The 15,300-nt window shown below is 39.3% G+C and overlaps 2 protein-coding genes across 6 annotated transcripts; one reads left to right on the forward strand and one right to left on the reverse strand.

The window, feature by feature from the left end:
- Nucleotides 1–3,634: 3,634 nt before the first annotated feature.
- Nucleotides 3,635–8,509, reverse strand: LOC113036835 (uncharacterized). Of its 5 annotated transcripts, XM_026193371.1 has the most exons (10): nucleotides 8,169–8,316; nucleotides 7,930–8,036; nucleotides 7,453–7,571; nucleotides 6,934–7,350; nucleotides 6,624–6,849; nucleotides 6,295–6,444; nucleotides 5,384–5,601; nucleotides 5,142–5,295; nucleotides 4,951–5,060; nucleotides 3,635–4,387 (listed from the first exon to the last, which is right to left on the reverse strand). In XM_026193371.1, exons 1-10 carry the CDS (start codon nucleotides 8,297–8,299, stop codon nucleotides 4,076–4,078), a joined length of 1,944 nt encoding a protein of 647 aa, XP_026049156.1. In that variant the 5' UTR covers nucleotides 8,300–8,316; the 3' UTR covers nucleotides 3,635–4,075. The 5 variants fall into 5 exon arrangements, with proteins under 5 accessions (XP_026049156.1, XP_026049157.1, XP_026049158.1 ...); XM_026193372.1 differs by lacking the exon at nucleotides 8,169–8,316 and adding an exon at nucleotides 8,462–8,509 and having other exon boundaries at nucleotides 4,951–5,295; nucleotides 7,930–8,019; XM_026193373.1 differs by having other exon boundaries at nucleotides 4,951–5,295; nucleotides 7,930–8,019.
- A 27-nt stretch (nucleotides 8,510–8,536) lies between these two features.
- LOC113036834 (uncharacterized) lies at nucleotides 8,537–12,271 on the forward strand. The gene is made up of 3 exons (XM_026193367.1): nucleotides 8,537–8,931; nucleotides 9,902–10,000; nucleotides 10,133–12,271. The coding sequence occupies exons 1-3, from the start codon at nucleotides 8,551–8,553 to the stop codon at nucleotides 12,257–12,259; spliced, it is 2,607 nt and encodes an 868-aa protein (XP_026049152.1). The 5' UTR covers nucleotides 8,537–8,550; the 3' UTR covers nucleotides 12,260–12,271.
- The last annotated feature ends 3,029 nt before the right edge of the window (nucleotides 12,272–15,300 follow it).

A 15,300-nucleotide genomic window follows, 5' to 3' on the forward strand; every position in this document is an offset into this window, starting at 1 on the left:
TGGAAAAAAAATTATGATTCAGAGTGAAAAACTACATGTGGAAAATAAAATATACATAATGAATTGAATTCACAGAAATTTGTAGAAAGATCCCAAGACGTTTGTGTTAATAACCTATTAATGCAAACTTCAAGAAGTATGATTTTACCAGAAAAAAACTTGTAGTAGTTTGTGTAGACACGTCATAGACACCTCAGCTTCACTACTGGAACTTCAACATTATGCACTCCACACTGTATATAAATGCCACTTGTTTTGCACATTTTCAACTCTGTATATTTTATATATTTAATTATTATTATTATTATTATTATTATTATTATTTTTACTATTTAATTTGTAAAAATGTGTATACACACATACACACACACACACACACACACACACACACACACACACACACACACACACACACACACACACACACACGTAGGAAGATATTTAGTATACACATCCAGAAATGCATACACTATTATATATTGTACATATATTTATTAGTTTCAGGTTGGCCATTCTTGTATTTTGCTCGTTTGTGTTGTTGTGTTTGCACATCTCTGTTGCTTGTGGGGCTCGCACACAAGAATTTCACTCGCATGTGCTGTGCCAGTGTGCCTGCACATGTGATGTGACAATAAAAGTGATTTGATTTGATTTGATTTAGTAAGTAGGAATTGGAGCTGCAAAATGCATGGCTTCTTGTTTCTTTTTAATACCAAGAATACTTCAAAAGTGTAATGATTACTTAGAAGTACCTGTGGTAATTTTTATGTAATAAACTGTATTCATTGATGCAAAATGAAAGACTCCCAAGAAGTCTGATGATTAGGTGAAATATCCATAGAAAATGCAAAAAACACCTGATTCAAAAATAAACAATAAAACAACAATAAACACGTATTTATACTGATCAAAAACTAGCTGGATAATAATCTATTTTATCATGAATCACAATATGAAACATATCAAAGAGTTCTGTCAAAAGAGCTTGAAAAATAAATAAATACATAAGATAAGGCTTGAAAGTATAGAGTATATTTTATATCTGGATGACAATACAAGGTAAAATAATATGAGGTGGAAAAGTGACTGTCAATGGAATATATATATGTCTAATACACAAAAATAAAATGCCATCCATATTTCACAGCTGTGTGTGTGTGTGTGTGTGTTGTTAAATGTTGAGTAGGCGCAGCAATAGAATTGTAGAATTATACTCGCAGGTGTGATGTATCAATGAAATAGTCATTTACAAATAGTAATTTCAACAGAGGTTGCCTTGGCCATTAATTGAACTCTAACCATCCAAAGATCCAACCTCTCCTGCATGAAGTCGCACCAAACAGCAGAGGTATTACCATAAGGTAAATTAATTTCAAGATTATTACATATATGACTTTCATATTTCATATACTTATAGAAAACAGAAAGAACGTCAGCTTTCAAGGTTTCATGGTCCTAAACCCTTTAAGACCGGCTGGGGCGGGCACGCTCCATTTTGCATACCTAATTTTAAATCCCAGTAGAACTGCAACCACATAAGCTAGCGCAATACTGCATTTTGCATATGAAACCTGAGGAGTTGTACTTACATTTTATGCCATCAGCTTGTCCTAAGTCAAGGTTTACTTCCACATATGGCTTTGCAAAAATTTCAAAAAAAGCATTTGCAGCAACAAAAACATAATATTCTAGAAACAGGCTTTGCCGATCCAATCAGCTGTTCATGAATAGACGTCAGCGCGAACTATTGCATGTCTGCCATTACCTATACTGGTGTTTTTAAAAGTCATGTTTGACTTTATGCTTTTCTGTATAGTTTCTGGGATGGTTAGAACTCAAATTGCACTGCTGGAAATTGTTTATGTTTTATAATTCTGACTTTAATCTCAGCATTCTGACTTTATTCTTGGAATTCTGACTTTATTCTTGGAATTCTGACTTTATTCTCAGAATTCTGACTTTAATCTCAGAATTCTGACTTTAATCTCAGAATTCTGACTTTAATCTCAGGATTTTGAGGTGGGCACCTGCAGGCTTCCAGCTTCAGTGACAGCGATGTGTCCAGTTTGGCAGGTGGAGAACTAATTCACTAAATATGGTGGATATAAGTGATTTTTTGCGTGGCCGAGGGGTCCCCGAAGATGCTATTTTATTAATGGAAGAGCAGAAGGTGAGTAACAAAAAGAGAGATAGTTTGGTGTCTCCTATTTTTACAGGAAAACAGTTACGGTACAGTTACGGTTAGCGATTAGCATGCTTGTTAGCTTATAATGTTATATAGGAATGAACGTGTTTCATGATGTTACTGTATACTAGGTGAATTGACGTTTTAACTGTTGTCGATTGCGGGATCATCCCAGATGGGTTCGTTGCATTTTATTTTATTGTTCTACTATTTCAGAGTTTTTCAAGGCAGTTAAGCGGAGCTGTGTTACAGACATAGCTGGACTGGCCATTGGGCATACCGGGCATTTGCCGGGTGGGCCGCTGGCGATTTTTTGTTTTTATGGGCCGATCGATTTTTATTTTTATTTTTTGGAAGGGTATAAATAATGAAAGGTGTTGGATTGGCCAATTGGTCATGATCGACTCTGGGCAGGACCAATTACAGCCGAGGAGGTCGGATGTACCCTCCCTCTTGTTTAGCAATCATATAGACGAACTAAAGAAAATGGAGAACAAAAAAAGAAAAGGAGGTGCAGAAAAAATTAGAGCCAAAAAGAAACAAGCCCTTCAGGCAGACGCTGCCAAATGTGTAAAAATAACTGAATTGTTTGGCGGTAGCTATGGCATAGCTTCCACAGATTTAGCAACATCAGCAAGTGGTGGAGGCCAGCAGGTGGATAAGGGAAAGGGGAGGCAAGAGGAGGAGAGACCCGAGGCGGCCGCCGGTCATAGTGGCAGAGGAACTAAACTTCAGGTAAGAAGTTATGACCTGCTGTCTATCTGTGTCAGCTATAAACCAAGTTTAGTTGTAGTTTGTTTTCGTTGTGCTGACTTTTTACAGCTGCTTAGAATAACTGGTACTGGTGGGATGCCCTCAGGCCTCTGGCCTCTGGGCCTGAAGCTCGGTCCTCTCTGGCACAGCTGGCTGCCGGCGAGGACCGCGGGCACGCCACTGCAACCCCCTCTGGCCTCTGCTCCGTAGCTGCGGGGTGACCTCTCCTTTGGGGCTCTACTCAGCTCTTCCCACACTGCAAAAATGGCTAGTCTATATTTAGGAAAAAAATACTACATTTGATACAAAAAGCACTGAAAACAAGTGAAATTATCTGTCCATGCAGCAAGTTTATTTTACTTAATAAGAAATCTTGAAATAAGATTTTTTAATCCAGAAATAAAAGAACACATTTGAGAATTGAAGAGGGTTAAAATAAGCTTTAAAGAGCTCAATTTAAGATAAAATTACTTGATATCAAGTCCCAAATATTAGTTAAATATGCTAAATTACAGTCTTTTTTTATGTTTTGAATTCTTACTTGCAGCAAATGAATGCACTGCAACGAGAAAAATAGTTCTAATACTATGAAAAACTACTCAATATTAGTGAAATATGATTAATTTGTTTCTTGATTCAGGTTGGCTTATCTTAAAATAGAGCCGAATCAATATTAAATCCAGGCAAAAAAACCTTAAAACAGACCTTTTTCCTACTCCTTGGCTTCTACTGAAATCACAACCAGGACAAGAGTGATATGCCAACATTTATTTCTCTCATGAGAACAAAATCCTTTTTTTTTAAACAAAATAGGGCTGCTGCACAATCCCTAAAAGTCTAAATCAACCCTTTAAAAGGCCTAAACACAGAAAAGAAGTTACATTTTTGGCCTTAAACTTTTGTGACAGTCACATAGTCTCACAATGTTATAAATAATGGCACTACTGACTTAAAACTTTACATGCCTCAGGTAAAGTGTCACTAAGAAAAAAAAAACAACAACTTTCATTTGTAAAGCATCTTAAGTAAAGCCGTTTCTCAGGACATTGCTAGGCAAATTAGGAACAAAGTTGTACAAACGTACTACAAAACTAAACAAACTGCAAATGACCTGATAAAATCCTGCTTGGTATTCACCTATTTTTCAAAGAACGACTTCCACTCAGCTATTGCTTTCTTATATGCACTAGTGGCATCTTGATCATGGATGGCATCAGTGATTACCTCAGTTTGTATGACAGAGAGGACCGTTGCAACACATTTTGGGTATGTTAAGTGCAAGGTGTAGTAATATGCCATCAACACCAACATTCCTTCCCAGAAATCCTCCAAGGGGAGAGTGGTCACTGGTATGTTTCCTACAGCAACAATGCTGGTTGTTCCATCAAAAAGCAGCACTGGGGAGGAGAGAGGCCGCTTCTCCAGGTATAGCATTGCATCTTCACCTGGCTAGAAGAAGCACAAAAAAAGGACAAATTCTTCAAGATTTTAAATGAAAGGGTTGCTGTGCATCCAAACAGCTTAAGACACAAATAGCAATATCAAGAGTTTAGAATGCTCCAACTGATTTACTGTTGGAATAGAAGAAATAAATATAAAATATCTGACTTACATAAATATGAAATTTTGGAAATGTATTAATTCTGAGCATGAATTTTCTCTAATTTGCAGCATTTTTATCATGTCTATTTGTGCTTTTTTTCTCATTTGTTTTTTAAAACAATTTCTTTTAACTTTGTTACATATTCTAGTTTTTGAAGGCCTTTTTAAATATATCATTTTACTGCTTCTACTTGTATCCTAACTGCAATGTGCTTTTGCTCTGTGCTGCCTCTCTGGAGTAGGTTTTGAATAACAATTAAGAAATCCTGAATAAGGAGTAATTTAATCCCTGCTGAATTGAACTTCGACCTACTCTTATTAAGCAGGAAAAGCAAAATAATAATATTAATAATAACAATACAAGTAAATGGAGTACAAGTTACAGTGGCTGGTATTGCAGCTGTTCTCACCTTGAGGATATGAAGGAGAGCCTCACTGGCACTTCCCAGCCGCTTTGGTGGTGTAGTTTTTGAAGGAAAAAGAGATGGAAGTGCATTGAAGAGAGTGACAGTAAAATCCACTGTGAACAGAGAAAAGTATCTCAACAAAGCAATCCGAACATATCTGATGTGTGGATTTAATGTATGAAAAGGCCACTTACCTCCACGTACATCCAAGGGGAGAGGAGGTTTCAGGACCTTCTTCCAAATGCCATAGAACTGCACTTTCGAACAAAACTCTGCCCATCGACCCTTCATTTGATCTATGTATTTGCAGTTGGAGCCACCAATGATGCGACGCAGTTCATCCATCGCCTATGACAAAGTTGTGCTCAGTTAGTCAAGAACTAACTAAACCTATCCAGAGAAAGCAAGGAATTTAACTGAAGGTAGTTGAACTTACATTTTGTATGTCTTTGAAGCACGGGTATGCTTCAAATATTTTTCTGGGCCTGTCTTCTGCCCTTGTAATATCTGCGTCAATAAAAGTTCGTCTGGCCTCAAACTCCAGGTCCAAAATTTGAGCAACGTCACTTTGGTTGGGTTTTGCATTGGGTTTCCTGTACATGTTGCTCAAGGTTTTGTAATGTCTTGCCTGCATCTTCAGGCTGTCATGGTCTGCTAGGGAAAGCAAAGAGCAATTGTAAGACATGGTGTAACTAGACTTCACAAAATTCAGATTTTTCTAATCAGTCATTTCTAGTTGCATGGTTGTTTTTAAGTATAATATTTCTGAGAATTAATGTTTAGGTTAAATATGTTTGAGTAATGAACTGACCCTATATGTCCTGATCATTTCCCTTTGTGTCCTTTTCTTATAATGATCATGGATTTATGTTAATTGTTAGTTTGAACAGAATCAAATATTAAAACGACAGTTTAAGATGCCCGTGAATAAAACTGTGGTGAAAATAAGGTAAAGGTTGTTTACTGTGTATATCGTTCACATCAGTGTGAACAGTGATTATGAGCTGATGGATAAAAATATTTTAGGTAATTTGATCTATGACAGAAACACTGTGATAAGGCATGATAGATGTGACCAGCATGAGGATTTACATGTGTAAATAATCAGCACTGAGTAACACCCATTACAACACAAAGTGTTAAAATACTTACTATGGCTGACTGGCAAACTGGAATGAGGGATCTATCATATGTTGATTTTACACACCAACTCGAGTTAATGCCAAACCACTATGATTTATGGAATAAACACTTAGAACGGGGTTCATTGCTGCAACCATATTTTGGAAAGAGCTGTAAGAGGAACCACAGTCAGACAGAGGTAGATAAGGGTGATGGTGGACTTACCAACAACATCATCTGGAGGTGCAGTTGAAGGACCTATATCAGCCCTGGGTGCAGAGCATGAGGCTGACTTGGATAATAGTGGTAAAGCCAGGGTAGTATTGTTTGACGTAGTTGGTACAGTGGAGGGTAGCGGCAATTGGGATTCTTTCTCTGAGGAAAAAACAGAAGATGAACAGAATGTAATAACAGGGAATAGCTAGAAAGTTAAGGAAAATACTCAACACTGTATAAATCTTGTGATGCACTCTGAACAGAAAACTGAGGGCAGGTGGTCTCTTTGAAGTTTTAGATGTCCAAAAGTCATTAGTACAGCAGACCAAAGTACACACCTGCATTTGAGTTATCCTCACTGAGGTCATCATTGCTCTCAAGAAGTATGGTATAGTCACTTGAACCACTTGCTTCACCACTTAGGTCACCTTCAGTCCCGTTGTCTGTGTCATCTGAGCTGAAAAGAGTCTTCCTGGGCCTGCCTCGTTGTGGCATGGAGCCCTGCCTCTTCCTTGGAGACTTCATATTTTGGAGTCGTTTGTACAGTTTGGTGTAGATGGTCAGCTGTGGTAAAATAATATATATTTGTACATTCTTTTTTTTATCTCGCTCAATTTTAGATATTGTAGTGAGTAAAGAATGACTTACGTATGGCATGTGTGTGTCAGCATCACGTAACATGGGGTAATAGTCGACAATCTTCTGCGACATTGCTCTCATTTCGAGTTTGGAGGGGTATGTTACTTCTTTCCCCATGGGACTAGCACGGAGGATTGCAACCATGCTGGTGACGGTGTTCCTTACAAGTCTGCAACATAGCTCCTTCGACATCCTACAGTCCTTTTCCTTTCCACTGTGGAGCAATGCAAAGTACTGACTGCGCACCATGTCCAACTCTGAATCTGTATACACCACATACTCTGGTGGGTCTGGCATTTTCATTTTTTTGTCAGCAGTGTAGGAAATGGGAGTGGAAGTTTGAGGCTGACATTGTGACACATCAAAGCCTAAGGGGTTACTCTCGCTTCGATGGAAAGTGTTGGCATCTTGGTCAGTACTCTTAAACTATAACAGTTGTGGGATATAAACAAAAATACACAATTAGGCAAATTAATGCTAGACAATATGGACAGTAATCATCTTCTTAGTGGTATAATGTGTATTTACCTTTTGGCTGATAAAATCCCAAATCTTCTTTCTACGGAAGAAATTTTCATGGCCCGGAAAAAGATCCTTTAGGTCATCCCGGGTAAAGCTCCTCAAAGTTTCCTCATCAATATTCGCAGCTGTAAAAGAGAAAAACAACTTCAAAAGTGATATTTATTTCTCTTTTCCTGGGCGTGGCTTATTACATATTGAGGTCATTTTTTTTGTCAATAAATGTATTTTAGCAATAAGTAATATTAACAGGATAAAATGTCAAACTTAAAACAGTTTATCAAATATTTGGGAATGCAATAAAACTATTTTTGGCTGTCTTCAAGAATGATGTTCCAAGTCTATTTTGGCAAAGACAGCTCAAGGCTATAATGTGGATAAAGTTCAGAGTAGAGTGCAATCCTAGCTCCAAGTTTCAGAAATGATGCTAACAGATGCTAAGGCTGCTTAGCTAACGTACCAAAATAACTGAAAAATAAGACTTACCCTGCAACACAGACAGTATGGCATCGTCAAAGTTGTCCATGCCGTGACAGCAGTTCTCTAGTTCGGTTCCAAAGCCTCCACTCACAGTACCTGGAAATATCCTATGGCTTAAATAAGAACATTTAGCTAAAGTTAACACATTAGCTAGATTGCTAACTAGCAGCCCTCACAAAACACGACTTTATCTTAATAACACCGTTGTACCATAGTATTTTTCAAATCAACTTAATGTTACCAACCTTAAATTACTGTTCACTTTGTTTAGATAAATAATTTTGATCTTCCTAACGGTCCTGATGGTTAACAAAGCAGGGGAAAAGAGTTTGTCCCGCGTGAAAGTAACGTCACGACAGGAACTGAGAATGCGCATGCAGAAAATTATTTATATTTAATTTTTTTTAAGTAAAAAAAAAGAAAATAAAAATATAAATTCAGTCTTAAACACTTATTGCCTAAAAATAAATATAACTGATGTAATTTAAACCTGAAAAATTGGATAATTAAGGATGCATATATTTTTAAAATTGCCTACCTTTCCCATGGTCCCACACTCTCATCTGTGGCCTTCAGTGGAGAGCGGTAAAGTAAAGCTGCATTGCTACTGCGCGAAAACAGTTCACCATGGCGCTCTGGAGATGTATGATCTGTTTTATCTTTGTTTCTTTAACTCTGAAGGTGCTCCTTAGCCACATAAATGCAGCTCATGGTCGAAGGCAGGATTTTTGGGTTTACTGTGGAATAGATGGCTGTGAACAAGATTTCAGAGTTTTTAACTCATTCTTTCGCCACATTAAACGGACGCACCCTCTGTATTTGACGAATGGAAGCCCACCAAGAGGATGGAGGATCCCCCCAACATCCCACTCTTTAGGATCGGAAAATTTTGGTGTTTCAGTCTTTGCCAACTGTAGTACTGCAACAACAACCAGCACCGTGGAAATATCAACTGGTGGATCTTGGCCTGAAGTGCAGGAGCCTCAGGTTGTTGACAGCCCGAGCGCGGTAAGTGTTAAACTAAATAAAATGTAGTGTGGCTTCTGATGACAAATTTAGCTATGTCTAACTCCTCGTATTTGGTCCTATATTACTTTTAATCATTTTCTCCATTTTTAATCAAGAGAAATTTAACGAGATCTCGCGATATTATACCGCTAGATATTGTTCTTCAAACTGTTACAAGCGATTTCCACCATGGTTGGATTTTAAATCACAATTTCATCCTGCAGGATGAAATGAAAAACAAATAAACAGAATAGCAGTTCAGTGTAGATAGTACAGGCTATGCTGCAGCCGGAGAAGGCACACACTCTGCGGCTGGCATGTCTCCTGGTGAAGTTTGCATCAAAGACACTCTCAGCGCGTTTAAATCGTTCAATGTGACAGCAATTTGGGTATCTCGTAGGAATTACAGTTTCAGGTAAGACACAGAGTATTTGGAAGCACTGTAAAAAAATCTGTTGGCTAGAAATACTGCCAAAACATGGATAAGAATGATTTTTTTGAAAATTAAATAAATTAATAAATGCATACAATAAAATATATCCATATACTAATACTAACATAAATTCTAAGTGCAAATCTAAATTACGTGATTTAAAAATACATAAATAATTTAATAAATACAACAAACATGTAAAGAAACTAATATCTAAGTGCGAACAAAAATTCATTATTTAAAAAGATAAAATCTCATTCTCATGAATCCAATCCCTAGCCTCATCAAAACAATGGACAACCCCTTTTTTATTGTTTCTTTGTCTTTGATTTCTTTTCCATTTTTTTTCTTTATTCCAAAGAATGAATATTATATTATCTTATATTATATTGAATATTCACAACTGTAACACTAGTCACTGTCATGCACTTTGTTTTTTAATGGACCAATCATTAGGTGTAACTGATTATACCTGTTATGTAAGAATTTCTATAATTGGCCAGGAGTTTGGACTAACTTTGTTTTTCTGCTCTAAAGGAAGAAGCTGTTGCTAAAACATCCTTTACCAGACACGATATTACCAGATCTGCTGCAGCTTTTGCTATCAGTGTTCAAGAACAGTGCCACTTATCACAGGTATGTTATAGTCTTAATGGATCAATACATTACATAAGGCAATCAATGTCTTACTTGTTCATAATGGAATTCAGAATTTTTTTTTTAATATAAATGCAGAATAAGTTACTTTTGTTTCAAATGTTTTCACAGAGAACGGTCAAACATATCATCTCAGGAGTGCAACAGTATCAGGCTGTTCTTTTGGATACGCTCAAGGAAAGAATGAAGACAGTGTTTGAAGATAATGCCGAGGGAACCACTCAGCTTCAAGATGAGGCTTTGGCTACATTTGATAAATTCATGGATCCTTTCTCCACCATTGCATATGGACAGTGTAGAGCCATAGGGGAAATGTTCTGTCCAGTCAACGCCGAGGAAGTAGTAGTATCCCAGAAGATATGTTGGGTAAAGCAAGGTCTTTCAAGGGTCATGTCCTTAAGGAACAAAAGTTTTTACTATGTACCATTAATTGAAAGTCTAAAGCAGTTAATGACTAATGAGAGAATCTTTACCATGTTGAACACTGCACCACAAAGAAGCAGAGAGGGATTCTTCTATGATTTTAGAGACGGGTCCCTCTTTACATCTCACCCCTTGTTTTCTCAGAGGCCAAATGCATTGCAATTAATACTGTACACAGATGAAATTGAAATATGTAACCCCTTAGGGTCCCATGCTTCTGCAAACAAATTGGTCATGTTTTATTATACTTTAGGAAATATTGATCCAAAATTTAGGTCAAAGTTAGCTGCAATACGACTTCTTGCTATTGCTAAAGCAAGTGACATTTCTCAGTGGGGTATTGATGTTGTACTGAAAAGAATACTTCAAGATCTATCACTGCTTTACAATGGTGTAAGGATTGAAATGTCAAATGGTGAAATTGAATTGTTTGGTGCTGTTATAGCCATTTGCGGAGACACGCTAGCCCAGCATGAGATTGCTGGCTTTAAAGAAGGGATTGGTTTTGCTTATAGCAAATGTAGACGCTGTGAATGCAACTTTGATGATATGCAAAGTGTTTTTGAGGAGAAGAAGTTTGTTCAAAGAACTCTGGAGAAACATATCAGGCAGTGTTTTGAAATAGATAAAGCAAGCACAGATTTATTGAAAGCGTCCCTCAAAACTACTTATGGAATTAATAGAAGAAGCAGACTAGTTGATGTTCCTGCATTTGACCTGATCAAACAAACTCCACAGGACATAATGCATGTTATTTTTGAAGGTGTTGCATCAATGGAAGTTAAATTTGTATTAAAACACCTAATTCTCTCAGGACAATTGGAATTAGACAAGTTTAATTCAGACATTCAAAATTTTCCTTACTCACCTCTTGAAATACGGGATAAACCATGTCCTATTAGCTTTGGCACTTTAGCGGCTAACGACAACAAATTGAAACAGTCTTGTGGACAGATGCTAATTCTTTTAAAAATATTACTTTTTCTTTTGTATGGTGTGGAGAGTGAGTATGTTGTATTTATTAGAAAGTTAATTATGATAGTTCAAATAGTTCTTGCTCCCATTATTTCTTTACAAACTGTATTGCAACTGAGAAATATGATTGAAGAACACCTGTATCAGTTCAAGCAACTTTTTCCCGAAGCCAATATAATACCTAAGCAACATTATATGTTGCATCTTCCCAGTCAAATCTTATCCCTTGGACCTTTAATAAGGAGTATGTGCATGCGCTTTGAGGCAAAGCACTCCTATTTTAAACAGTGGGCTTCTAAGTTAAATTTTAAAAATGTTTGTAAATCCCTAGCAAACCACAATCAATTTCTTGAGTGTTGTCAAAATGAAATAGGCACTGAACATCCTATTTTTGCGAAAGAAAAGGAATCCGGGCCAGTATCAGCTGTTAAAAATAATGAATATGTTAGGAAAAAAATTAAAGAATTTTTTGGAATAGATGTCATGCAGTCTGTTGTCTCAGTGAAATGGTATGTTCTAAATGGCAATAAATACATTGCTGGGAAGTCCATGATTATTGCAGATGTGGATGGCACTTTCCCTGTGTTTGGACTGATAAAGGATATCTTTTTGATTGACTCATCTTTTATTGCTTTTGAGTACCAACGCTATGAAACTTTGAATTTAAATGAAGACTTATTGGCATATGAAGTAACTGTGCCCATTGTTGCTCAAGCTACAGAATTAGCCCATGAGCTCATTGATTACACTTCATACTTTTCTATTAGTTTTAAGGACAGTGTGTTTGTTCCAATCAAATACAGTCTTTCTGATATTATTTCCCATAGAAATCACCCTTAAGATTAGGGTTGCACCAAGTATTGGCTTAGTGTAGTTTGTGATGATATAAGTTGACAGTCATTAAATGTTCCCTAAACCAATGTCAATGTTGTACCACATAATGCTGGCATGCTGGGACAAACAGCTGTCTTTGAAATGTGATTTGTATCATAAATTGTGGTTAATTTTTTTTCCCTTATATGTACAACTTTGAAGTCAGACATGATTTTGAATAAATAATATTTTCAACAGATGCCTTGTGTGAATTTCCTAAATCCAAGCAAATTGAGTTTGTCACTCTATCTTGAAACAAGTGATATTTTGAGAGACATCTGGTGAGAGACCTAATGTAGGCTATTTTAAGAGTTATTCTTCCCATTTCTGGATTTCTGTACTAATATAGACACAATTATATGGTTATTCTCGATTTAAGTTTATTATCTAAAATCCAGACTTAGAAACAAGTAAATCTTTTTTAAAACAAGGCAAATAATCTGGCCTGTCTAAAAATAAGATTTTAAATCATGGCAAGCACCAGATAATTTGCAGTGCAGGAGGGTGGCACGGTTCCCCCCCCTTTGGTGGTCCTCCTCGGGTCCTTGTACTCTGGGGCCTCTGCATATCTGGTGCCTGGATCTCCTCCATACCTGCTTCATACCCTGGTGGACGGGGCTATGGCTCCCCACACTCCCTAGCAGATCGTTACATGGAGAAACCTTTGGAATACAAGCATGACAAGACCAAGATGGCGCCGCGTATGGATGCCCTGGTGCTTCAGTGCGTTACTTCTGTTTTGTTTTTGTGCATAACTTCTGTGTCTGGGCACTCCTCTGGATATTCTTACACCAGAGAAGAGCTTCTTAACTACAGGACTACAACACCTGTGGATTTACTTCCAATATTTGTCGCATCTGCGGCAGATTTACTGCAGACTCTGATCAGGAAAGTGAGACGCCGAAAGAGAGGAAAGCGAGCCGGCGCACTCGTGCGTCTGAGGAGATGCGGACTGCGAACTGCTCTTCCTGGGATCTTCCTTTCCAATGTACGCTCACTCAGGAATAAGATAGACGAGCTGGCCCTGATGAGAAGCATGCACAGAGACTTTGCCTCCTCCTGTGTCTTATGTTTTACGGAGTCGTGGCTCTGCGAGGACATCCCGGACTGCGCGCTCAAGCTGGAGGGCTTTCATCTGCTGCGCGCGGACCGGCAGGCCTCTCTCTCTGGTAAGACCAAAGGTGGAGGCGTCTGCTTCTACATTAATAGTGGCTGGTGCACTGATGTAACAGTGATTGCTCAGCACTGCTCTTCCTCTCTGGAATACCTTTTTATTCACTGCAAACCATTTTATTCTCCGCGGGAGTTTGCTTCATTCATCCTGGTCGCTGTTTACATCCCGCCAGATGCGGATGCGCAGGCAGCTCAGTGCGCCCTCGCAGAGGAGATACTGCACATGGAGCGGACATTCCCGGACTCTCTCATCATTGCTCTTGGGGACTTTAACAAAGCCAATCTGAGCCATGAGCTTCCCAAATACAAGCAGTATATTAAATGCCCGACCAGAGAGGAGAGGACATTAGACCACTGTTACAGCACGATCAGCGGGGCCTATCGTGCGGTGCCCTGCGCTTCACTCGGACTTTCTGACCACGTCATGATCCACCTAAACCCCGCATACAGACAGAGGCTGAAGCTCTCCAAACCTGTCGTGAGGACCAAAAAACTGTGGAGCAACGAGGCTGTGGAGGAGCTTCGCACGTGTTTGGAGTCTACAGACTGGGACACAATGAAGGCTGCTTCTAACAGCTTGGATGAGTTTACGGACACTGTCACCTCCTATATCCACTTCTGTGAGGACAGCATTGTGCCATCACGCACCAGGGTGAGTTATAACAATGACAAACCCTGGTTTACTCCTAAACTCAAAAAGCTGTGGCTGGAAAAGAGAAAGGCGTTCAGAAGCGGAGACAGGGACTGCTACAGAGAGGCCAAGTACAGGTTCACTAAAGAAGTGGACATTGCCAAACATCAGCACTCTGAGAAGATGCAGCAGCAGATCTCAGAGAATGACTCGGCCTCTGTGTGGAAAGGTTTTAGGAATATCACCAACTACAAGCCTAAAACCCCCCACTCCACTGATGACTTGCTCTTGGCCAACACCCTTAACGACTTTTACTGCCGTTTTGACGAGCCATCAGGCAGCCTTCACACCTCCAACGGCCCCAACAATAGAGACACTTTGGACACTCATTCCCCCACCTCTCCCCCCTCCATAGAGCCATCACCACCTTCTAACACTTCACCTACAACACCCCCCTCCTCACCCCACACAAAAGAGGATTTCACACCACCTCCTCCCACCACAACTCTTCATATTCATGAAGCAGGTGTGAGGAAGCAGTTTAAGAGTCTGACTGCTCGAAAAGCTCCCGGCCCAGACGGTGTGTCTCCTGCCACCCTCAGACACTGTGCAAACAAGCTGGCCCCAGTGTTTGCTGGCATTTTCAACTCCTCACTGCAGGCATGTCATGTGCCTGCCTGCTTCAAGTCCTCTACCATAATCCCTGTCCCCAAGAAACCTAGGATCACTGGACTAAATGACTACAGACCCGTAGCTCTGACATCTGTGGTCATGAAGTCATTTGAGCGCCTGGTTCTCTCCTATCTCAAGACCCTCACGGCCCCCCTCCTGGACCCCCTGCAGTTTGCATACAGAGCCAACAGGTCTGTAGATGACGCCATCAACATGGCCCTACACTTGTGCAGCCACAACAACCTGCAGCATCTGGACTCCCCAGGAACCTACGCCAGGATCCTGTTTGTGGACTTCAGCTCTGCCTTCAACACCATCCTTCCAGACCATCTCCAAGGTAAGCTTTCCCAGATGAATGTGCCTGATCCCATCTGCCGGTGGATCACTGACTTCCTGACGGACAGGAAACAGCATGTGAGGCTGGGAAAGAATGTTTCGGACTCCCGGACCATCAGCACCGGCTCCCCTCAGGGCTGTGTTCTTTCTCCTCTGCTCTTCTCCCTGTACACCAACTGCTGCACCTCCACCCACC

This window comes from Astatotilapia calliptera, chromosome 14, assembly GCF_900246225.1.
Source record: "Astatotilapia calliptera chromosome 14, fAstCal1.2, whole genome shotgun sequence".
NCBI classification, from domain to species: Eukaryota; Metazoa; Chordata; class Actinopteri; order Cichliformes; family Cichlidae; genus Astatotilapia; species Astatotilapia calliptera.